Raw genomic sequence first — 26,700 nt, 5'->3', positions numbered from 1 at the left:
AACAAAGTGAGCTCTCTTGACTTTACTCCGACAGTCTTTAAGCTGCTCACAATGAAAGAACAGACAGCATATAAAAAGAAACAAGCACTGGGGAAATGTTCAAGCAGGAGTGTGTGGCAAAATGAAATACACAGTGCAATACAGAGGAAAATGAGTAAGACAGAAGGGACACTCAAGAGTGGTTCATGATGAGGTTGATAAAGGTTCACACACTTCACAGATCCTCTGCAAACAGGCATTCCTGCTCTCAGCTGTGTCTATACTGGGTCTAGGTGGTCCAGAACTGGTGTCAGATTGGTGATTTCCCTGTCCAGACGTATCTGATTTAGCCAACTACTAAATTAACAAGCCTAAGACACATGTATAGGAAGGAAATCTCCAAACTGTGCTTGACTCCAGGTCTCTAGGGCCAGGGTTAGCTGTGCAAAGCCTTATGCTAGACTAGACATGAATAAATTTTTAGGGAAAAAGAGCAATATTAATAGAGAAAAACTAATTTATTTATTATTAATTAGTAATCATTCAAACATAATAATAATAATAATAATAATAATAATAATAACACACTGATTCAGCTGTTCTTGAAGCGAGCATGTTAGCTACGTGCTATGGTAAATACAACAATACAATGACATTTATTCAGCTAAAAATGAAGTCCTCAGTCAGCAGATATGAAGTGTGACCTCAGTTATGAAAATTCAACAACATTAAATACTGGAATTTAGCACTCAAATCAATGCTAACAGTAACCACTAGATGGCAGCCTTTAAACACAGACTAGATCCCATTTACTGACCTACTTTTGGTGCCTCAGTACCACCCCACTCAAACTACCAGCTAGATTTAAAGGGAAGTGTGCTAGTACAGTCTCTTACAACACAGTCCCGTAGATATGAATGGGCATTGAGCAGCATGAGAACAGCATGCGATGAGCAACGTCATCCAGCCTTTCTGCTTGTGTGTGTGGGTGTGTGTTTTTTTCTGTAAGGTCTTATGAGGTGACCACACTGCTTCTCACTGTTTCTCAGTGCACTTACACACTGCAGGAATATTTTGTACAACTGAAGGTGGGTCACTTGAGGGCGCTGAGAGAATGCTGGAGCCTATAGCCTGAGAAAAGGCCTTTCACTCCAGTAGGTGGGTCACTTAAGGGCACTCAGAGGATGCTGGAGACTATAGCCTGAGAAGTGGCCTTTCACTAAGTACAGCAGAGCGTGTTGAAGGAACACTCTAGTGTATTCATCTCTGTGTGCTGCATCTGTAGCATACAGTCACCACGGATAATAGGTCTGACACATTTCCCTCGACCTAGTAAACTCAGATCACACTTCTAATAGAAGCCAGTGGGAAGGTGCTGATGTAACGTACAGGAAAATGACTGCTGAGTGAATGCTAAATTGACAATAATTGTATGAATCATTCATTTAAGGATGTCTAAATGAAAAATAATTTAAAGTAATGTATTTAATCAGTACTTGTGCCAGATTCCTATAATATTGTTTTATCATGAGTGTTATGTTAGGTTGTGGCTTGTGTTTTAGTCCAGGGCTAACATACACCATCTGGACAAAGGTATTGGGACATCTGCTCATTATTTGCTATACCCTACATTTGTTACTGTATGTAACTGTCTCTACTTTCTGTGAGAATTTGATAGCATCAAGAGCATTAGTGAGATAAGCATGTAGGATGATCAGCACCCCACCTCATCCCCAACTTTACAACTCATCCCAAAAGAACTGGCTGAAGCACCTTCCATCTTTTCAAAGAACACAGTTCCACTGCTCTACGGCTCAATGCTGGGGGTTTTATACCCCTCTGGTCCACTCCTGGCATCAGGCAGCATGGTGCTAATAGGTTCATATTTATCTGCTCCAGAGGGTCCTATTTTATTGGCAGTACTTCTTCACATAGACTAGACAAACTGTGTGTGTGCATTTGCACAACTGTGTCAGCAATAAGTGCAACTTGAAGTAACTGAATGCATTCATGAGAAGGGGTGTCCACAAATATTTGGACATATCGAATTAATTACACTTCAATACAACAAACTACCATAAAAAACATATATAATTTTTCCCTGTTTCCCTGTAACAGGGAATTCTAGGCAACATACCCAGGCCCAGGAAAGGCACAAATGGGTCAGTTATGGCAATGGCAAATATTCAGTATGCCGAAACTTGCCCAACCGCAGCAGCCACGTTTAAGCTTTGTCATGTCTTTTGAACTCTGGGTCACAGGCAGCCCACGTGCAGTCTGTCATGTTAAATGTTTGCACAGCATTTCTATTTTGAGCTAAAACCAGCCCAACTGTAGCCAGCTGTGGCTGAGATAAGGCACTCTCAATTGGACTAAGTCATCAGTGTCATTCCATGGCAGTATGTGGGCCAGATGAAAGAATTACCCATGGGCCAGAACTAGTATAGTATAGTAATAGCTGTATTTTTCTACTATATTTGATCACACCAGCTGCCCTGTGCATTACGTGAAGCTTTCCTTCTGAATGGATCAATAGAAATTCTTTAAAAAAAAAAAAAAAAACATTCAAAGTTAAAGTAGAATTTTCTTTTACTGGACAGTGATGATATACATGTAGAGTATAGAAAGGGACTGTGCAGAAATGTTCTCAGGACTGTGTCCATAGCACCGGGACTAGCATCGTACAGAGAGACCCCCCCCCCCTGCATACATATTTCATGTGCCTTCCTATGAATTATGCATACTCTATTACATCCCCACATAATATGATGCTTGCGTCAATTTGGAGGCCCATTGCTCCTCTGGTTGACGACTATCAAATCCACCGTGCGGGTGACATGTGATCCTGTGGCGGGTCCCCCCAGCCTCCCACTGCGGGGCTTATGGGAATTACTGCCTTACTGGAAAAGAGGTTAAGGCAGCGGGGCGCTGTGTCCGGAAGCCCAGTATCTAGGGAGCTGTTGGAGACTAGATAATTAAGTATTGGTCAAACAAAATAAGTCATATTACGGATGAATTATTTAGCATTAGCATGGTGATGACTGCGGCCCTTTTTCCATATCAGAGAGCTGATCAGGATATGGAGAGGAAATTGATTTCTGTCCAGCAAGAGTATTCAGCTATTCCATTGTTGCGGCACAGTGTCAGGTTGCAAAGATGAAGTGAGAGAGGTCTGATAAAGCTGATTTTTGTATTTTTTCTTTTTCTTGACCAACTTTTATTGCAGTTATTTGGAGAAATTATAAAGGCAGTTTAACTTGATGTCCAGACAGCAGCATCCTCTATTAGTCATTTTTGGCATCTTAGTTTTGGGTGGCATATGCCTTTAGCATGGGTCATAACACACACACATTGAACGCACACACAAACACATTAAGACACACACACACACACACACACACACACACACACACAAAGACACATACACACATAGTGCGCATAGACAGACACCAGGTCATGGCTGAGCTGTGTCATTGTCTCACACCTCCCCCTCCTTCAGGGACACACATGTATATAACCAGAGGCACGCAAGGCTGTCAACCTTTGGACCAATCAGGTTAGCTGGAATTAGCCCCTCGACCAATCAGATTAACCCCTGAACCCTGAAGCCTGCGTTTTACTGTGATCTTTATACCCCATCATTTGAATACATTTGCATACATTGTAACACACACACACACACACACACACATACACTTGCACACGCACAAAACATGCTGCCCCTCCCCCTCCCATTCTCAAAATTTAAGCATCCCTCCTTCAAATCACTGGAGAGTAATGTTGGAGCTTAGAATAATGCAGGACATGCAGGCACACAATAGAGATTAGCTTAATTTGAATTAGATACTCGCTCTACAATAGCTTGGAGGAAACTATGTTAGTATTGTCACCTTACATCATTGCCTGTGTTCATCCTCAGTGTTTTTGGTGGGATTGTATGATTTGTTTTAGGCAAATAGGCCCCTATTCTCACATTGGGTCATATTCTCTGATCTGTCTGTCTATCTGCCAGTCTGTCTGTCTTAAATGGGTGTGCTGGTGCTTTAATGCCCTGTCTGGAGGCAGATGATAGGGTTGTGGGTTCGATACCTGGGCTCTGAAAGTTGCCACTGTTGGGGCCTCGAGCAAGGCCCTTCACTCTCTCAGTTCCTCGGGCGTTGCAGTGATGGCACATGTGCTCACTGTTCACTGTGTGTGTTTGATCACTAGTGTGTATGATGGCGGATTTCATCTGTGTCCGACACAAGTGTGAATATGGTTGTCTTGTCTTATTATTAATCATTATTATTATAATTGGTGGCAATTTAAAATATATGTAAGCTAACAAAGGAAAGAGGAAGTAAGCAAACATAAAAGTCCCTAGATACAGTGCACGTGCTTTAATACTGGTGATAATTTACTGAGAAAAGAGAGTAAGCCATTGACCAACATAAATCAATTTACAGTAAACAGGTCTGTGAAAACGTCTTGATTTAAAGGTGTGAGGCCCTTTGCATGCGCTTTGCATGTCCCCCAGCGAAGGCGTTCAACTCCGGCTTTATTTGCATGCTCGCCTGGTTTCAAGCAAGGCGCCATAAAACACCCCGCAAGGGTTAAATCTCTTTGTGTTGCTATGGTGACTTCCACAGACTAGCAGAGGCTGGTGGACTGACAGCCGCATAGAGCGAGAGGGAGGGAGGGAGGGAGGAGGAGTTTCCAGAGAATGGGCGGGCCGAGGCGGCGCACGGTGGCCTTTGATTGGCTGGAGCTTGGTCACATGTGACCTTTGGAATGCAAATGCTTGGATTCGCCCCCAACACCCTCCTCCCCCCCCACCTCCCTCCCTCCTCCCTCCTCCCTCCTCCTCCTCCTACTGCTGTCTCTGGTCTGTAGCGAGCGGTGTGTGGAGAGCACAGCCCAGAAATGGTGTAGGATAGCAGGAAAGCAGGAAGAAATCAAACCCAAGGAGGGAAAGACGAGGCCTAAGCTAAAGGTAGGAGAGCTTTGGCTCATTTATTACAAGCCTGTGTTGTTTTAATTTCCTTAAACTTGGCTCTAGGAAAGTCATGGGGTATATGTGTGTGTATATATATATATGTGTGTGTGTGTATGTGGGTGCATGTGTGTATGTGTGTTTGCTTTCTCGCTGAGTGCCAGCATGCTTCCAGGCTTCTGAAAGGGCCGAGCTTCCCAAATCTGACAGTTTGACTGACAGCACAGAGACTATGATACAACTGACCCACTTCTGGCAAGCCTCTGTTGTGCACTAGATCTACCTCTGTTAGCTCTCCAAGCTCCTGGATGAATTGTCATGCTTCTACATGATGGAGTGGAGGGTTCTAGATCACTTCCTGGAGAACCTGATGAGATATTAACAGTGTTCTGAGCTTTTGAGGCTGATGGTAAGTTATTTGTATCCTGCCCCTTTAAGCTCTGTATTTGTGAGTGTGAGTGTGTGTGTGTGTGTGTGAGAGAGAGAGAGAGAGAGAGAGAGAGAGAGAGAGAGAGAGAGAGAGAGTGAATGGAAGCGCCACAGGGCTAGCATGAGGGGTCAGGGCTGGGTCATGGTCCTCTTGGTGCTGCAAATGCACAGTAGGTCAGGTTTGAAATGAATGCCTCCACCAAATCACTGCACACTGGTCAGCTTGAGCGCTGATATCTGTGTGTCTGCGTATCTGTGCGTGCGTGAGCGTGGTTTTGTCTGGCAGTGCCGAGGCAGACTTTCGGCCAAATTACAACTCAGCTTGAGAAGAATTAGAAACATGCCTTAACCATGCCAGGCCACAAAAACAACTCTGAAAGCAGCACAGTCAAGCTTTGCATCTGGATTGGCATCCAAAATTTGGCTGAAGTTTTGTTATGAATCCAGGTTCTTCAGTGTCCGTCCTGGAGGACTGGAGTCTGTTCAAGTTTGGTGATTTCCAGATCACCATTCATTGTGTTAAAGCTGTGAAATCAACAGGACTAGGACTGAAGAACCTTGAACTTACCTAGAAGATGGCATCTCAGATTCACCCGCAGCACTCTCCTAGACATCCATCCATCCTTTCCCACAGGTTCTCTAGTGAAAGTACTTTTATCTAATCATCTGGCTGAGCTTAAGGTGCCATGGCCCAGGAGCTTGAGGAGCGAGACTGAAGGTTAATTGCAGGGGGGACTAAGGCTTTGTGCACTAACTACAGATTACATGGAGGAATTAGAAGCTTGAGTGTCTTCCTTTTAACCTGAGGTCACGGCCGAATCAATTGGGGAGAGAGCGAGCAAAAGCGAGGGAGATCAAAATCTCCCACAGAACAGGCCATCAGCAGAAAGGCCTAAATGTCACACGCGCTCACTCGCAGCAGTCTGCTGCTGTGTCCGTGAGTGCACCCAAGTGTCCTCAGCCTGCCGTCTGGGCTGACGGGCTCCTCCTGGGCTGATGTTTACATTCTCCAGCTGTGCCGAAGCGCACTGCTCTCTATGCTTCCCAGCGTTCTGACATTCAGAACGCAGGCTTCGCACTCAAAGAACAGTGGCTGACATTTCCGGGCCTATCATCGACAGACCAGACGCTTTTGTCAGTCAGCACTTGTGAAGATCATGCTGTCGTCATGGGAAAGCAGCAGCAGTGCTGAGGGCGAAGCAACTGCCAGAACAGCTCTTCTGGCCATGAGACCTTTTTTTTTTTTTTTAAACTGGGCCCACAGCATTTAAGGTTGTGTAGAGAGAGCTGTCTTAAGAGAAACCTGTCTAAATACATTATGGGAAAAGTAGCATTTTTAGATGGTGTTTAAAAACAAACAGACAAAAAAACGTGATACAATAGCAATTCTATATGCATCTAAAATATGACCATATAAAAGTATATTGGTAGACTGTCCGACTGCCATGCACATTTGTGAATATAATATGTAGAGGCCCATTCAGCCCGATGCCCATTATCATCATTATAAGCCAGTCTGCCCTATAAAATGTAATTGCACCCATCTCTGTAATCCTTACATCAGGTTTTGGGGTCCAGAGGATCTCATTACTGGCTGTTATAATCTAATCCCCATTAATAAAAATGAGGAGGCCCCAGGTAACCCAACTCACAGTATACTTTATTCATGGCCTTCACATCCAGACTTCATCCAGCTCCCCTGCATTGATCTCCGGCCCTCCCGAGACCCGCTCGGTCACTGGGGAGCATGTGTCTGCGGCTGTATAAACTCCACTCCTACTGAGCGAGGCAGCAGAGGGATACCAATTAACTAGGCCTTTGGGGGCCAGGGGCAGAGTGAGGTATGGGGGACACTTGCCATACATGTGCATTGCTGCCTAATTACACTACTGCTCATTTAAAAGAGAAAAGAATGAGCTGCCGGAACAGCAGTGATTCAGCAAGTGTTCTGCACAGGAGAGTATATTGGTGCTGTCACACAAAAACCCAGCATCTTTTTTGAATTTGGCAGTTGTTCTTATCATAGTTTCAACAGTTCATCATGAATGGACTAATAGAAATGCCCCACATTGACTTGGAATAAAATCTTTTTCCATTGACCTTCATTGAAAGCCAAGATGTTTTTTTCTTCTGTTGTAAAGTGGCTGTTTTGGAGACACAAGGCATTAATATCGTCGCTCTCCAGTGAAAATGTGCATCTCAAAAATGGTGACTTTAAAGGAAATTTTTGAGCATTTCTATTGGTCCTTTCATCCAGAATTATTTACACAGTGTACAGATCAGCTACAGAGTTCAAACGACGGACAAAAATGAAGATACATGGTTTTCATAGGACAGCAGCGATATGCATCATATTATAGAATATCTAAGATGTCAAGGGCTGTATTTTTGCTAGCATTAGGCACATTTCACAGTTTGACACACAGCATTGAGGCAGTGATCCAACTGACCCACTTCTGGCAAGCCTCTATTATAAATTAGATCAGCTTCTTTTAGTTCTCAAAGCCCAAATCAATCTATGGTGAATGGTCATGGTCAGAAGGAGCTTGATGTTTCTAGATCACTCTAGACTCTGCACCCAAAGTTAAAGCGGCAGTAACAACATTTTTGAAGTTATGAGGCTGCTGATTTAAATATAGCTCCTTTGAAGCCGAATCCTTAAAGCGCTGTGAGCGGTTATATTTGAATGGGTTATTTTGGTCTGGCAGGCTGCTTTTAAACATTGAGTTAAAGAGATGTTTTGCTCATTTCAGACTGAAGTTCTTTGTGTCGACTCTTCCAGACAACAGATCATTCTAGTTTATGAGTATGCTCGCTGTGATGTAACTGAAGATTACATCACGCTTGTCTAAGTCAAGGCCGACCCGTGACTCGCTCTTTATAAACAAGCATGCAGCTGGCTAAGAGCCACAGGCAGAGTTGACCAACTGCATTTGAAACATGCATACGCTTCATATGATGAGTCAGCTCAGCATGGACGATCATCGTTAGGCTAATCAGCAACAATTAAAATCACAACTTTCTAATGAGTCTACTACTACTGCTATCCACTACCACTCTGGCTACGGGCAAAAAGTTGAAGCACATGGACTGGTGCAGTAGAGTGAATTGACAGGATTTTGCACTAATGTGACTCATTCACGAGCATCGTCCTGCCTCCTTCACCAAATTTCTAAATTTGTGAGGTTTTGACAACAGTACTGACATTCACCAATGTTTTCTTATGTGGGGGGTGTTAAGAACATACAGTGGCGGCGAACAGTTCTGCAATTTCCACTTTTAATGCACCTCGAATTAATTAAATGAATTCATTCTAGTAATTCAACTATTTATGCTGAACTCTTTCTGAACTGTCACACAGACATGTGTGAGGCTGTCGTAAAGGTTAAGAAAATACTAAAGGACTTTTTCCTCATTTTTTTAGAATATGTTTTAAGAGAAAGATTTTTTTTATATCTGTATATTTTATCTTCCCTTTTTTCTTAAGTGTAAAATTTCTTAAGACCGGTTTTGTGAATCCAGCCCCTGTTTTTGACAAATTTATTCATGAATTTTGATGATTTCAGGCACTCAACTTTGAGTTGAGCTCATTGTGATCTAGGGCAGTCTGTTTCCATTAGCAGCTGGAGAGTGGTTAACCCATAAGGACTTGAAAATGCCACACTAAAATGAAGCTGCAGCGCTGGTTTGAATCATTTCTCTCTCATTAATGTAACTGATTGAACTTTAGTCAAATGTCTTGTTGCAAGTAAATGCACTTATCCTGTAGAGTTTAGTTGATGTTTGACAATCTCATTGAATAAAAACCCACTTTTGACTCCTGGCACCTCTACCATCTGCTTGCATATTGGGAATGTCTTTCCCCGGTCTTTACCTACCATTCATTGTCATTCTCTTCAGGCTACCCTCTCTTGGGTGCACAACCAGATTCTGTATTTCTGCTGACCTTGTAGGCTGCTCAGGCTGATATTGTAGGCTGTAAGGACGAGTTGCAATTTTTACTGCTGCTGAATTTGGTTCTACGCTGGCTGGAACCACAGTTAGCCACTGGTAAAAAGTCAGGTTTAGTTTGTTTTATCTATTAGCTGATTTAGCAGTTAAATTATAAAAATTTTAACTGGGAAGTTAGAGCGCCGGGATATCGATAACAGGGTTGTGGGTTCGATTCCCGGGCTCGGCAAGCTGCCACTGTTGGGCCCTTGAGCAAGGCCCTTTACCCTCTCTGCTCCCCGGGCGCTGGAGTTGGCTGCCCACCGCTCTGGGAGTGTGTGTACAGTCACTGCCCCTAATACATGTGTGTGTGTGAGTGTGTGTTCACTACCAGATGGGTTAAATGCGGAGGACACATTTCGCTGTACACTGTACAGTGACAAAAACGTGCACCTTTACCTTTACCTTTTTAGAGATTTCGGGTTTAGCTAACTCAGCAAGTTTAATTAAAGTATTGTTGAAAATAAATCAGTAATAAGTACTTGCCAACCAAATGAGCTTCCACTCTTTGAAACAATCACAGCACAACCAGCAATAAAGAATCCTCATAGATTGTTTATATATTGATACAAACATGACAGTTCACAGAAAGCCGTGATTGTCATTCTGACAGGTTTAACTTTTACTAATAACGTATGCGCCTTTACGCATTCATGGATTCACACCACTATATTTACTGCATAACTGTGCATATGACGGTTTAACCAGCACAGTCCCTCACATTCTCATAATTCATAACCTGCTCTCACATTAGCCATAGCTTTTTATTATCTCACTCTTTCTCTCCAGTTATTCTTGTCTCAGTTATTTGTTCTGCTATCACCTATTGAGTCTTGGTTCCTCTTAAGGTTTCTTCCTCCCAGTCTGAGGTAGTTTTCCTTGCCACTGTTAACCCTGGCTTGCTCAAATAAGGCTTGGTCCCGGATTTCTGTTAAGCTACTGTGTGACAACATTGGTTGTGAAAAGCACTACAGAACTAAATTCACTTTAAATTGAATTGAACTTTGAATTGGATTGTTATTGGGAGTTATTTTATTATGTAGCTAAGCCCTTTTAATTATATTTTATTTCGGTCCCTTCCCTATTTATATCTTAATTAATATCGTTCATATGATGCATCTCATCATTCTGACAAATTGCAGTACACAGTAGGATATTTTGGGGGCGATATTGCTTCTAAAGTTTTGTAAAAGAGGAAGGTGCAGAAGGCATATTGACTTTGATAACTTAATCAAATAGTAGTAATTCCTTAATTTATATTATTCTCAAAAGTCTTTTAATATACAGTACATAAAAACCTGTTTTGTAAATAAGATCCTATATATATATATATATATATATATATATATATATATATATATATATATATATATATATATATATATATATAAGATCTATAGATCCTGCCTATTACATTTTTTAATTCATTAAAACCTAAGAGCATGTATGTGGGCCCACACTTCAATAACGAGTCGAAAACGAGTGTGCGGAGGTGGGGCTTAGAGAGCAGCAAGATAATAGCCAATCAGAGGCTGTTTTGCTTCAGACGTCGCCAAGCGACTAGTAAGAGAGTAAACATTCAGAAGAGGTCGCTGCCCCCCCCCAAACCCACCACGCAATAGAGGGGAAAATAAATCCTCTCTATTTCATTCTCAATTAGATTTATTAACACAGCAAACCTGAACTTTCAACCTCTTGGGGGCGAAGTTTAGTTTATCTAGTATCCTGGTATATTTCATTTATTGCTGGACAACTTGTTTTAATCAAATACTAAAATATTTGTTGAAGAAATTAACCTAAGACTTTCAGTCTAATAAATGACTGAAAGTCTTTAGGCATTTTAAAGAATCACATCATGTGTATATAAAAGATTCTGTACCATTTTAAGGACTTTCTAGAACCACACATTCAAGCCAAGAACCATAAAGGAACCGTTATACCTTTTTTAAAAGGAAATAATCACTACCACTAACTCTGCTCCATGTGTTAGGCCTGCTGTTCCTATAGATCCTGCCTATTACATTTTATCTGCTGGTCTCTCTCTCTCTCTCTCTCCCCCCTCTGTATCTGTCCATCTTCTCCTACAAACCCTGCCCCCACTCACTTCCCGCTGACTGGCTGAGTGGGTAACTAATGTGGATCAAACCTACAGCAGACAGACACCACTCCCCCCCATCCCATCTCATCCTGCAGCCTCATCTTCCTGCCTCTATAGCCTCCTCTCTCTGTCCCTTCATCACTTTATAGTATTCCATCTTTCCATCCCCCTCCTAGTCTCTCTCTCTCTCTCTCTCTCTCTCTCTCTCTCTCTCTCTCCTAGTCTCTTCTTATCTCACTTTACCTTTTTTCCCTCTTTTCTATCAAAGCCGTTTGTTCTAGGGCAAAGTAAAAAATAATGGTTCCTTCATGGTTCTCGAAACCTTTCTGATGTGTGGTGGTTCTTCTACCTTTAAAATTAATTTACACTCTCACATCTCACTCACAAAATGCAATCTATAGGGAACCCAAAGTGGTTCTTCTATGCCATCACACCAAAGAACCTCTTTTTGGGACCGTTTTGAAGAGTCTACTTCACTAATCCTCTTCCTGTCCACTTATTATAAGCTATTCATCGCTTTTCCCATTCTGCTCCACACCTGGCTAATAAATCGTCCTCTAGATTTATGCCCATATCTGCCTCTGTTAACCAATCCTATTCATTTGTTTCTGTCTCTACACCTGTCCATCTCTCACTCTCACTCTCTCTCCTTCCATTCTCTTTATCTGTTCTCCTCTCCTCATCTCTTGATTTTTCCCTCTCCCCAATGCGCTCCCTCTCTCCATCCTCCTTTCCACACTCCTCCGCTCTAATTTATCGGCCCCCACCAGCAGCTAATCTATATGCTAATAAGCAGGGCGCAATCAATGACGTTCCTGCCAGCCAGACTGCAATCAATATGATATTTTACTCACATATGAGGGAAATCCATTTCGGTCAGGGTGCCACAGCCTCTATCAGATGCTACACTGGGAGAATAAGTGGCTCAATTTAGCTGCTCTGATAATAGGCTCTATTTTCCTCAGCGAGCCTCTTGTGTTTATTTTCAATTTGCGGCGCCTCCTCAAAAGTGCCCGCTATTATGGAGCGTTATAAGGTGCTGCACAGGTTCACGAGTGCAGAAAATTATACTCACCTGCAAGTTTACCCTAGAACCCCCCAACCCCCCCCAATAAAGATGGCACGTTCCTGTGATTGCTGCCTGAAATGATTGACCATACACTCTTAAAAATAAAGAAGCTTAAAATGGTCATTTTAATTACATGGTAATTACATGTATGTAACAGAGATTTGTGAGTGTGAAGAAACTACATTGGTGAAAGAGTGAATGTTCAAGTGAGGGTTTATGAAATATTTCCTGCCAATTAACCTACCAGTTTGTAGCGATGTCTCGGACACTAGGAGGATAAAGCCTTAATACTTCACCTCCGATACACACAAATCCAGCCACCGCCTCTTTTCGAACTGCGGCAGGCTCGGAGGAAAGCACCGGGTCCCCTGCTCCACCACACCAGCTAACAGATGCTTGTGCCTGCCAACATCGCTTAAGAGTCCTGATGTGAGAGAGTGTCATCTACCCACCCAGAGAGAGCACAGACAATTGTGCTCTCTCAGACTCTGACTGCTGATGGCAAAACAGCGTGGCTTAGAATTCGAACTCGTGACCCCCCCTGGACCATGAGACCTTTTAAGACCCACATTTCTTGTGCAAACATACTTCACCTCAAAGTTAGAAATAAAGGTTCCTAAAAGTTCTTGAAACTTTTAAGTTGTGTAAAGATTTTCCCAAAGGGTTAAAAGTTTTCTTCAAATTCACAAAATCGCCCTCACAAATATAATTCTTTAAAAATATCAGCTGGAAGGTTTACCTGTATGTTAAACTGTTTAACTGTATTGCTAAAAGACTGTATTGCTAAAAGAATAATTGTAAGCACCCTAAAGGTTTTAGCAATATCATAGATGAACCACTTTTGGTTCCATAAAAACCATGACTGTAATAGAGATTTGCAAACCTGAGGAATCTTTCAGTTAGTAAAAACCTTTACATCCAGCTAAGGTTCTTTACACTTTCACACCTGTATTACGACAAAGTGAAAAATAATGGTTGTTAAAATCTTTATGTAGTGGGATGGTTCTCCAAGTTTTAAAGGGTTCTTTACACTCTCAAAATCAATGGTTCACATAAAAACATGACTGAAATCCAAATTTTAGAGTGTAATGAACCTTAAAAGTGGTAAAACACAAGAAGCAAAGCTTCTCTAAACCTTTAAGACCTTTAAAACTTTCGAACATGGTTCTTTATGGAACCAAATGCGCTTCTTCTATGGCATCACTTACAGAACCCTTTACAGGACCTTTGTGGTTAAGAGTGTAAACTTGTGGCTTTATTAAGTAGAGCAATTCATTAAGCAGGACTGATTTATTCTTCAAATCTTTCCGTTTGGCTGCTTCCCCTCCTCCGCTCCACACTGCCATCCGTCAAATGAACGGACTGAATGCCAGACATCAAACACTGGACAGGGATCATATTTACTGTGAGCTCTCCTCTGGGACTGGCCTTCTTCCTTCATTTTGGCAGCACCCATTCTCTCTTCTAGTTCCAGTGAATATTCTAGTGATGGGTGTAGGTGGGGGACGTGGGGGAGGGGGTGGTGGTGGTGGTGGTGGTTGGATTGGTTGGTAATGCTTATGGAAGAGGATAAAAATTCATTACCATCATCTTCATTAGTGGAGAGCCAATCGTCCAATCAGCACGCAGCCCTGTGCTGGGATTCCGAAAGGCACCCCCCTGTTGGCTGTCGCTAGGAAACCACATAATCGGGGTAGAAAAAGGCAGAGAGGACTTGCGTGTGCTTGTGTGTGTGTGTGTGTGTGTGGATGATGCTGTGTGCGTGAGAGAGAGAGAGAGATAGAGAGAGCCTCAGTTGGATGAGACGGCGGGCGCTCTCTGCGAGGAGGCAGGACCGGGATACACACTCACACTCACATCACACTCATACACACACACACACGCGCGTCAGACAAAGAAGCGGCGGGGTCCCGGGGGATGGGGCTCAGCACGGGGCCGACAGGAGCTCGCACTGCCCCGCAGAAGAGGTAGGAACTGGGCTTTGTCTTGTAGAGGAACTCTCTCGCTCTCTCTCTCTCATACACAGACACTCACTCTCTCTCTCTTTGGCTAAACCTGGACATCTCTGTAAGATGTGCCTCTCTGGACTGGCTTTCCAGACCTAAATTAACCGAACCTAACCTAAATTCTTTTGGCCATTATTTTGGACATAGATTAGGCTTAATCTCGGGCTGAATTGCCCTAATGGCAATGGTGTTTCACCATTCAACCAACATTGATCAGTTTCTTGGACATGGATTAAGCCTGGGCTCAGACTAAACTGCAGTACCACTGGTTTTCCACCATTTGAAATGATGTGTAGTCAAGGCTTAATGTTAATCAGGCTTCGAGAAACTGGGCATAAGCTTGCACAATACCACAGTAACTACTATGAATTACTGTAAAATGTGTGTGTTGAATGTAATTTCCACCTTAATAAAATATCAACGCTGTATGGACACTGTCAAGTAAAACCTTGTATCTCAAAAAATGGCAACTTTGCATTGTTAAATTTCAATAGAAGTACATGCTGTAAATAACAACTGCCAGGTTCCAAATAATGTCTGAAAAATATAAAACTAAATAAATAAATATAAAATATAAAAGGAGATACAAGGCTTTTGCGTGACGGGGACCATATTTTTAAAACCCTTCCTCCACTAATTGGTTTTTAGATGATGAACAAGTGCTCAGCATATAAAGCAGATTCAGTCTAAGGATTCTCTTCAGTCTTATTGGAAAAGCATCTCAGGAGGCTTCTCATGAATCTGTTTGGGAGAATGTCAAGAGTGCAAAGCTGTGTCAGGAATAAAATCATATTGCTGCCGTCATGCAAAATCTCCATATTGTCATTTAAAAAAAAAAATTTGACATGAAATTGAAACTGGCCACCGTTCTTTACATTGTATCAAAATTCCATAATGAATGAACCAATAGAAATGCTTCAAAATCTTTTTACATTGACTTCCAGAAAGATAAGCTGGTATTTTCCTCCCTTATTCTCCTGGAAATCTGCGAGGAAAGGAGGATTTTTTTGCATGACATATAATTGAAAGACATATAATTAAATTAAAATAAATAAATAATAAAATAAATGTATATAATAATACCAAAAGTGAAAAACAACAGAAATGTAGATTCTTCATTCAGTGTCAAAACAGTGTCAGTCTGTTCAGTGAATCACTTCTTCAGTGTTGCTTCAGGAGTCTGGACCAAGGCTTTAAATGGTTGCATTTTGTCCAAGCTAAGACTAACGATGTTTCAGTCAGACATTACTACTGGCACTGCCCTTCAATCCGATACCAGACGAAATGTGTGGGAAACTGGCCCTATATGTTTATTTTAGCTCTTTCCTTCCTGTCCTCTCCCATGCTTGCCTCCTCTTATCCATCTGTCCTTCTGTCCTCCTCACACATCCCCAAACTTTCATCATACCTCCTGTTATTTCTTTTTTTCTTTTCCTTCATCTGTTTGTGCTTCTCAGTTGTACTCTTAGTCTCTTAGTCTGCCCTCATGTCACCCTCTGTTTCCACATCTTTGCCAATCTGGCCATCGCACACATTCTTCCTCTCCGTGCCCTGGAGTTGCCCCAGCAGATCCGCTGTAGCGAAGAATAGAAGGGTGCAGACAGTGGAAGCAGCTGGGTGGGCTGTCTGCTCTGACATCTAGAGAAAGGGAAAGAGAAGAAGTGTGGAGCCAAACTCTGCATGACAGCTCGCGTCTCACAGTAAACACGCTCCAACACTGACGACCGACCCAGCAGTTACTTCTACTGAATATTCCAAACAGAGATATTTATAGATTTCGACGCTCTTCGGGTTGTCTTTGTGGATGACAGCAGAAGGGTTTGATGGGGCTTTGATATGAGTGTGATTTTATTTATTTATTTTATGCAGGCTAGAACCTCTTATTGGGCAGGTTTTCAGAGTAAGTTACTGCATTACTGAGGGCTGAATGATGCTAGTATTGCGTCTATTTTGTAAATCTTGTTTCTCCAAAACGGAAACTTCACAGGAGAAGGAAAAATCTTCCTAACTTTCAATGGAAGTCAATAGAAAAAGAGTTACTTTCTGGAGCATTTCTATTGGTCTGTTCATCATGAAATTAGGACACAATGTAAAGAACCACTGCCAAATGCAAATTGCACTACATGTTTGTGGACACATTGCTGACACAGATGTACAAGAAGTACTGCCAATAGAATAGGACTCTCTGGAGCAGATAAACATGAACCTATTGCCAGGTGTGAGCTAGAGGGACAAAGATCGCCCCAGATCGCCCATGAGTTAGAGTGGTGATCGTCCAACATACTGACCTCTCTTATGCTCATCACTGAAGGCAATCATCCTCACAGCAATGCTGCAAAATGTAGTAGAAAACCTTCTTCCTTGGATAGTTGAGACAGTTACTTCGACAAAAGCAGGATCAACTACTTTAATACTTTTGATTTTAGAAAAAACAATAAATTAGCAGGTGTCCCAATACTTTAATCTATTTATTATGTAAATATAATAAACATAATACTTTATTAATCGATTTTGTGGCTTTTGTTGGATTATATGAACGCCTTGATTCGTCAGAACACCACATAGAAACAATCATTCTAATCTGTGGTCAGGAAGCCCCAGAACACAGCAAACCCCCAGTAGAGAAACTGGTTTAGAAGACCCATTTGCATATTGACGATATGCGATATCAGTTTTACAAAGGCCAATATCACCACAGCAATTAATAAATACAATATTGTGCCGTCTTCCTTTACATAGATGATGCAGATAGTAATAATGATGATGATGATGATGATAATGATAATGATGATTACTGTGATGGTAAAGTCATTCATTTCACTCGCAGTTCACATCGCCTCACTGATGAAGCTCTATCCGTGATGGATAGAATGGCCTAGCTGTCTTGGTAACCCCCCTCACACAACCATTTTTATGCCTTATCTCACAACAGCACTATTCAATCCATCCGGCACGTCTGATTTCCCTGATGCATTTTCACCCGGGTGCTATAATGAGACCCAGCGCTTATATTTAGAATAGCTAATTACCATGCCTATAATTCATTAACTCCTCATAGCGTAGGAAAATTGTCTGTGGGGACGGAGATATACAGCAACTCTGTCTCATGTCATGTTCTAATTAAACGGAAGATACGGATGATAATTTGTTTGGGCTAAAAAAAAAATAATGACTGACAGATTGAGAGTGTGGTGGAGGCAATGTTTTGGATCCAGAAATGGTGGGGGGTTGGTGGGCAAGGCAGTTTCAGGTAAGCACTGTGGGGGTTGTAGCATCTGTGTATGTATATATATATATATATATATATATATATATATATATATATATATATATATATATATATACAGTGAGTCCAAGAAGTATTTGATCCCTTGCTGATTTTCTTTGTTTGCCCACTAATAAAGACACTATCCTTCTGCACTTTTAATGGTAGATATATTCTAACATGGAGAGACAGAATATCAAGACAAAAATCCAGAATATAATTTTAAAGAATATATTTTAATTAATTTGTATTTCAATGAGGAAAATAAGTATTTGATCCCTCTTGCCAAACACACTCAATACTTAGTGGCAAAGCCTTTGTTTGCAAGCACAGCGGTGAGACGTTTGTTGTAGTTAACCACAAGTTTAGCACACACACCAGGGGGAATTTTGGCCCACTCTTCTTTGCAGATCCTCTCTAAATCATGAAGGTTGGTGGGCTGTCGCTTGGCAACTCTGACCTTCAGCTCCCTCCATAGATTTTCGATCGGATTGAGGTCTGGCGACTGGCTGGGCCACTCCATGACCTTAATGTGATTTTTCTTGAGCCAATCCTTTGTTGCCTTTGCTGTATGTTTAGGGTCGTTATCATGTTGGAAGACCCAACCACGGCCCATTTTCAGATCCCTGGCAGAGGGGAGGAGGTTGTCCCTCAGGATTGTGCGGTACATGGCTCCATCCATCTTCCCAGTGATGCGGTGAAGTAGCCCTGTACCCTTGGCAGAGAAACACCCCCAAAACATTATGCTTCCACCTCCATGCTTGACGGTGGGCACAGTGTTCTTGGGGTCATAGGCAGCATTTTTCTTCCTCCACACATGGCGGGTGGAGTTGAGGCCAAAAAGTTCAATTTTGGTCTCGTCTGACCACAAAACCTTCTCCCAATAACTTGGTTCATCTTTCAAATGATCATTGGCATACTTGAGGCGCGCCTCCACATGTGCTCTCTTCAGCAGGGGTACCTTTCGGGCACTGCAGGATGTGAATCCATTGTTGCGCAAAGTGTTGCCAATTGTTTCCTTGCAAACTGTGGTCCCAGCTGCCTTCAGGTCATTTGCTAACTCCTGCCGAGTGGTTGCAGGACGATTTCTGACTGTTCTCAGCATCATTGCCACCCCACGAGGCGAAATCTTCTTTGGAGCACCGGGCCGAGGTCTGTTGATTGTCATGTTATACTCTTTAAACTTTCTGATAATTGCACCAATAGTTGTTACTTTCACATCCAACACCTTACTAATCTTTTTGTAGCCCATTCCAGCTTTGTGAAGGTCAACAATTCTGACTCTGAGGTCCTGTGACAGCTCTTTGGTTTTACCCATGTTGGAGACTTGAAATCTGTGTGATCTGTCTGATTCTGTGGACAGGTGTTTTTCACACAAGTGATTAGTGAGAACAGGTGGCTTCAGGTCAGGTAACAAGTTGATTGGGAGTGTCTAACTGGTCTGTAAAAGCCAGAACTGCTAATGAATACTAAGGGATCAAATACTTATTTCACTCCATGAAATACAAATCAATTAATATATATTCCTTAGATTTATTTTCTGGATTTTCTTTTTAATATTCTGTCTCTCCATGTAAGAATACATCTACCATTAAAAGTATAGAATGATCATGTCTTTATTAGTGGGCCAACGAAGAAAATCAGCAAGGGATCAAATACTTCTTGGACTCACTGTATGTGTGTGTGTGTGTGTGTGTGTGTGTGTGTGTGTGTGTGTGTGTGTGTATGTGGGAGGGTAACAGAGGCTGCCCAATGTTCCCCAAATGTCCCAGTATCTGTCTATCCCTGTTTCCTCATGCTTTTAACCTTCAGGCCTTGGGCTTCTTTCCAGGGGACCTGGGACATGCACAATTCTATTAACAGAATAGTGAAGTTAGGCCAGTATGTGCGCATGTCTGCGTATGTGTGTGTGTTGAGATTTTGGGCAAGATAGATGACCCTTCAGTCCAAGTGGCCACTTTCCATCCATTATCCTTGATTAGCTATGATTATATGGCTATTGTTGGGGCGGCGAGAGTGACTTTGAAATATCTCCCCATCAGTGCAGTCATCTCTGTCTGAGATGGCTCTGTTCCTCGTGACTCTTAACAAAACACTGGATGCTAAGTGTCTAACAAGATAATGAATGAAAAAAAAAAGAAAAGCCAAGTCCCTCAAAAATGAATTCTGAAACTTTGGAAAGTTGGACCGTTCCTTTGTCAGTGTGTTTACACCTTAACCCTTGCTGCTAGGTGAAGGCCCAGAATTAAAAGCAGAGTTCTGTCTCCTGGCTGTTTGGGTTTGTTACAGGAATGTGGGACTTCTGAGGGAAATGTTTATTGAAACACAGCTCTCAGCATTCGACTTAATAACAAACAATGCGGTGATGTCATTTCTTCAGAAGAGTAGGAATGCAGATGTCTGCTCAGGCCAACATCTTAGAGGAGACCAGACTCAGCTACGGCCTTGGGTTTCAAGCTTCTTTTGATTCGTAGCTTTTTTCCTTTTATTTAGTTTTTACATTTTTAAACATCTATATAAACTAGAAGCTTGAGATATCTACATAAAGTTGTCACTGTTGGCAGGGGCGTCATAGTGGGGTGAAAAGTGAGACTGAGGTACCAGGGCCCCAAGTGGGGGGAGGGCCCATGAGGAGTCTGGAATTGTATTTTCCTTTAAATATTATCATTCAAAGATCACAATAAATGTTGATAACTAAATGTAAATGTAAATGTAATATTTTGGGCAAATAAATCTGTTGATTGATGGATTGAATTGTGTGTCCGAAATGGTTTAGTCCGACTTCACTGGGCTTTTTAACTTCGTTCATTCTGCTGAAACGCCAGTGTGCACTGTATCTGTGCTATGGAAGATGATGCCCAAGAAAGTTAAATAAAATAAATGAGAGAAAGCTGCTAACTAACAAGAAAGTTAGTGGAATGTGAAAACAAATAGGCCACATTAAATAGCTATAATACCACTGCGACTGTCATAACTGGACTGGTAGTAAGGCCTTGTTGTGTGTGTGTGGTGGTGGAGGGGGGGCTCATGAGCACTGCTTGTGCATAGGGCCCAGAATTTGATGCTACGTTACCTTGTAACCTCTGTTCTGTGTGGAAATGTCTTGACAAATGGACCAATAATAAAAAAGTTCAGGGAAAATAAGTAAAGGAAAGAAAAAGTAGCAGAAAATCAATGGACATGACCTATGACCTCATACCCCACATGCAGCCCATTCAGCCAAGGCATGTTTGGTCTCTGAATTTTGCTTCTTTAGTTTAGAACTGGACATGCTAGGCTAACATTGCTAACAAAACTAGACTTAACCATACTGTAACCAGTCTCGCCTCTGTAAACACATGCCTAAAACATCTCTCAACCTGTTTAAAAAGTCTCCAAATCCTTTTTTGTTTTGTGCAGACAAATTTGCCTCCTTGTTTTAGCCATCCTGGGCATCGTCCATACTAGGTACAGTGATAGTTAGCAACTTTAGCCTAGCTTTAGATGTCTGGCATGTCTTGGCTGATCGACTGTGTCTGGGATGGGTAGTAAATCATGTTAATTGGATTTTGATTGCCACACTGTTCCTTTAAGACATTTGTCTCTGTTGGTGTAGCATAGTGGGTAGCAACAATCCCCCTTACCATGGCTGGCTGAAGTTTGGCCGATTTCCCAGCACACAACACCACACCAATGAGAGTCCTTGGGAAAGACTCCTAATGCTACATTCACCTATGATTTATCTGTAAGGCGCTCTGGATAAGAGCATCAACCAAATGCTGTACATGCAAATGTTCTCCTACTCCTGTAAAGACAGTGACTACTCTTGTAACAGTGAGTGAGGGTCTCTGGTTCAAGGCTAATTCAAAGGGGAAAAGGCAAAAAAAAAGGGGGAGACAAAAGGCATAAGTTCTCCACCTCCTTGGTGTGGCACATGTTTGTTTAAACTGCTTGGTTTGATATGTGAGCAGCTGTATAATGGTGCAGGATCTTCTGGAAATGATCATTCTGCCTTCAGCATTACAGAAATGTCCAACAACTGGTGATTAATTAACGGTACATCAGTTTGCTAGCCTAAACATGGGAAACCATATGGACTTGTTTCACATGTGCTGTAGCCAACAAGCTCCACTGACTTGCACTGGAAATTGAACACAAGTAAAACTGCTTCAGGGATAACCAGCTAATCCTGATCGACTCAAAGAAAAGCTCAGATCTGATCCGTGCTCCGTTTTACTGCTATATGATGCTTTGATTCATTCATATTTGAATATAATTGATTAGTAAAATGAACCTTCCATCAGTGTCTTTGTGGTCCCTAACTGAATTTTCCCACTCGGGCACTTGAATTCCTTACTGATTAAGCAGCATGGTGCTAATGGTCGACTTGTTTAACCGCTGTTTAATTTGACATCTCCCTCTCTTGCCTAGCTTGCGTAGAGTGTGCCAGCGGGGCAGTCGTGGGTCAAAAGTGAGGCGTCGAGGTGGCACCATGGAGGGTGAGCAGGGTCCCCCTGCCTCCAGCGCCAGCAATACTGGCACCTCCAGCTCCTCCACCAACTCCAACACACATCCTACAACCACCAGCGCCACCACCACACCCAACACCCCCAACAACAACAGCAGCAGTAGCAGCAGTGCCAGCTCAGCCAGCAGCACCAGCAGCAGCAGACAGACCATGCCACAGATATCCGTGTACAGTGGGATACCTGACCGACAGACTGTACAGGTAAGATCACACACAGCTAGACATTCAGCTGACTTTACTGGGTTCAAATGCAGAGCTAAGAAAAATAACAAAGGAGCAACAGGTTCACTCCGAGCTGAAGCAGTGTTTTAACATTTCTATTTGTGCATTCTAGTCCCAACATCCCACATCACATTCCTAAACCATTCAGACCAAAATACTGATGAAAAGCTCTTTAAAATATTGTAAAATAGGTGGAGTGGAAAGCTATTCGTTATCTCACAAACTGTGTTGATCAAGCTAAGTGAAGTGCTTTGATTGAAACGTGGATTTTAAGGCCAAATGGTTTTTACAATATTGTAAGTACTGGAAAAAATATTGTACTGGGATCAGTATATACAATATGTAATATGTGATTTCAATATTGGTATCAAAAAAGAAAAAGTATTATTTTTGCCAAGGTGCTAAATAATGCATTTATTAAATTTAATAAAGTTGTTCTTTTGTGATTTTGTTTGGGCCCAGATGCCGTTTAACAAGCCTGTGCTGATCTTCCTTTTATGGAGGGCTTGTAAAAAAGGGCTTGTAAAAAAGGGCTTGTGGTTGTTTTACAGCATTGGTTAAAGCTCACAAAACCTGCATATTATAGTGTATTTATGTAGTTTTATTATATATGCAGTTTAAATACTGGAACAGAACACTGTAATTATTTCCAATTTATTTCATCTAGATAGTGTTGCTGTCCTCTCATTGTGCCCTCTCAGTGCAAAGTGATTGGCTGGCTAGTTAGCCTTTAGCTACTTTTACTACTAACTCTTGCTTATCGCAGTCACAAGTGTCTTACCAGTAAAAAGTACTGGTAAAAGCTACTCGACTAAGGTCAGCTTGTAGCTTAGGATGGATCCACATTTGCCCCCCTAGCTTTTGCTTCATTGCATGCTGAGTTTGAGCTCCCCTTTTGTGGACACTGACACAAGAAAAGCCATGGTCACAAGGCCTGGTTGACTTAGCAGTCCATATTCCCATAACTAGAAGTGTCTGGTAGTGATGAGCTTTTTTTGCGGCTTTCCCAGCTGTGAATTTCTGTTGAAGGCGAACACAAGTGTTTGAGGTTGATGGTGTAACACTGTCATGTACTGAACTCTCATTATTCAACTATTACAAGGTCAGTTTGACATTTTAGAGCCGGCTTTAAGAAGAGCATCTAAAAGCAGACTATCATGCTCAGCCTCCTCAAATACTCCACTACCCCGCAGGAGTAAGACACCGCTATTTTCTGCTGATATCAGCCAAATACCCATACCCATCCATGCAGATATGGCATTTCTAATACACACTAATAACATAAGTGCACACAAACACACTCGTACACTTTTACACATACTCACATTTGCGATCTCACCCTCACAACTTCTCACTCTCACCTTTTTTGAGTGTGAAAGTTGTGTTAAAAAGACAGCAAGGGTACCCGCAGGCTTCTCTCGATAATGTGCTGCCACCTATTGGGCAATTCCAAAAACTGCATGCAGTCTCCAAAATGCTAAGCTATGATTGTACAGAGTGAAGCAGCTCAGCTTAGATACTCCATCATTACCTCCTCAAGACCTCTGTAGACATTCGCTAATGACTTTTTCACGTTGCTGTTGGTTACCATTTGCCCACCCTGATTGTAGACTGCATCAACCTTGACCTTTGATCTCACACGCAAACCTTCCCCCATTAGTCTGCCAGCTGAGCTTGCTGACAGCATTGCATTTAGTGGGCCGGCCATAAAGATTACCATTCATTATACTGGAAATGAAAAATGACAACACTGGCTGAATCGGGGGATCCTATTACTGTGTCCATTACCATATACTGAACTGATTGCACATATTTTTAATACGAGTATACATTATTTTAAACAGAAACAAATCAGTTTTATAATAATAATATAATAATAATAATTGAGATTTCCACCTTAATACAATAGATTTGATCAAAACTGAAAGTAAGTACACTCTCAGACAAAACTGTTATACTGCTAAAGGTGGAGTATATGGTTTTGGAGAGAGCAGTAAGTGTACACTCCTAAAAATGAAGGTGCAAATGGATATTTGAGTGATGCCATCTTTCTGGGACCACTTTTGGTAATAATGTACCCGTTATATCAAATGAAGACTCTTTTGATGGTCATATTAAACATCTGATTTATAGATTTTTTTGTAAGGATATAAGTATTTCAAGTATAACAACAGATGTTTCTAAAATAAATAAATCACTTCAGCTTTAATATAATATACTAGCAAAAGTCACCAGAATCACCAGTGACGTTGTTGTGGTTGTTGCGGTTGTTGCGGTTACCTCATTCAGTAATAACTTACAGTGGTGACTAAAACGTATACCGCTTACCTTATGTGCAGTACTGTGCAAATGTCTTAGACACATAAGCACATTATGTAGAACAACTTATCCCAGCAATAGGAGAGTTTCTGCCTGTATTTTGAAGAACGTAGGTGAGATCTTGTGAGCTAGTATGAAGAACTAAGCTTGGTTCCAGGTTTCCCCGGGACGCCTCCAGTCAGCTCCTTGATGTGTTCAGTTCCATCGCCAGCTTACCTGAATTAGAATCACATCACAACATCACATCAAGCATGGATTTACCAAACCAGGTGTTGGATGATAACTAAAAATAATACTAGACTTCCATGAGGAGATCTTTGGGGATGTTTTAATGAAGGCAGTGACTTTGTCTATGAATGTTATTAGTATTTATTGTAATATTTGTGTTTTATTGAGAAAATGAACACTGACTGCCCAGATAAGGAGAACTAGTTGTCACAGGTGCCAAGACCCTTTGCACAGTACTATACCTGCAAGTAATCATATTATATATTTTTTATATTATTAAAACCAGTGATTCAGAATTCAGTATTCATATTTAAGGTTTGTAAACATTAGAATCGCTTTTTTTTTTTTACTCAAAAAGATAAAATATCATGTCATCTCAGTCTACAGGAGGAGTCTGATAATTTTTCCCTTTATAAATTCTGGCCTTAGATCAGCACTGCTCTGAGGTGCAGTACATTACACGCTCAACTGCTCGTGGTCTGTAAATGAGCTGGTTAAGTTTGAACATGCAGTGTGTTCAGGTCACGTCCCACTGTGCTCACACCCGGAACAGGGGTCAGAGCCTCCTCTGGCTGTTACTTAGCAACCGTGCAGCGACGGGCCAGTCCCACGTGAAAGCCAAGGTAGGGGGGGAAGAGCCAGGAGGTGTGAGGAGCATCCAGTGGTGGATGGAGAAATGAGAAAAGACCATCAGGACCTGTACTGTGTCATTCAGTGGTGTCAGGCACTGCAGAGGAGGATGGTAGTGAGGGCTGGTGCTTTGCTGGAACTACTACTACTACAACATAATCCCACTATTAACACTGCACTGCATTGATTCTCAGTTTCTGTTAAGAGAAAGTCAGCCAGGAGACATTATAATAGTATCTAATGTGTTACAGTTTTAGCAACTGCACAGAACCAAAAAACTGTGCTCTATGACTTAACAGTAACTTAACAGTAGCAGAACCCTTTTTGGAGCAACACTGTAAGGACAAAAGTACCGGGACAGCAATAAATCTGGACATTAGGCAGCCATGAAACATGTTTAAAGCTAAATACACAATATGGACAAAAGTATTGGGACATCTGCTCATTCATTGTTTCTTTTAACATCAAGGATATTAAAAAAAGAGTTTATCCTGCTTTTGTTGGAGTAACTGTCTTTACTGTCCAGGAAAGGCTTTCTACTTGATTTTGGAGCACTGCTGTGATGACTTGTTTGCATTGTTTGCAGTGTGTTTGCATTGTTTGCATTGTTCGCAGTGTGGTCATGATGTTGGGTGTTCACCACCCCACCTCATCCCAAACTCCCCAACTTATCCCAAAAGTAGCTGGAGTAGATGGATCACCATCATTCCAGACAACACAGTTCCACTGCTCCACAGCTTTATACCCCTCTAGCCCGTGCTTGACATTAGTCATGGTGCCAATAGGCTCATGTTTATCTGCTCCACATAAACTACTGGATATTCTTCTGGCAACAAAACAGTGAAATGACTGAACCCTTTTTGGTGACCTATAGGGGTCTTCTGGTTTTTTTTGGTAAAACCAAAACATTTGATTGCTTTAATGTTTTTGCCTGTTTGAAATGCTAGTTATTTTAATATGAAAAACATTTAGAGTTCAACAATGGT

The 26,700-nt window shown here is 41.8% G+C and overlaps 1 protein-coding gene across 4 annotated transcripts in view; it reads left to right on the top strand.

Moving 5' to 3' along the window:
* Nucleotides 1-4,804: 4,804 nt before the first annotated feature.
* Nucleotides 4,805-26,700, top strand: part of phc2b (polyhomeotic homolog 2b (Drosophila)) — a 39,879-nt gene continuing 17,983 nt past the window's right edge. The window contains exons 1-3 of one of the 4 annotated variants that reach the window (XM_072684680.1): nucleotides 4,805-4,951; nucleotides 5,116-5,360; nucleotides 22,219-22,516. In XM_072684680.1, the coding sequence (XP_072540781.1) occupies nucleotides 22,280-22,516 (237 nt within the window). In that variant the 5' untranslated portion in view covers nucleotides 4,805-4,951; nucleotides 5,116-5,360; nucleotides 22,219-22,279. Of the gene's footprint in view, nucleotides 5,361-14,439; nucleotides 14,505-22,218; nucleotides 22,517-26,700 lie in introns of those variants that run through there. The other 3 variants (XM_072684681.1, XM_072684679.1, XM_072684678.1) reach the window with 3 other exon arrangements.

The sequence above is a fragment of the Salminus brasiliensis genome, chromosome 7 (assembly GCF_030463535.1).
Source record: "Salminus brasiliensis chromosome 7, fSalBra1.hap2, whole genome shotgun sequence".
Taxonomy (NCBI): Eukaryota; Metazoa; Chordata; class Actinopteri; order Characiformes; family Bryconidae; genus Salminus; species Salminus brasiliensis.
This window is presented reverse-complemented; position numbering and strand designations above follow the sequence as displayed.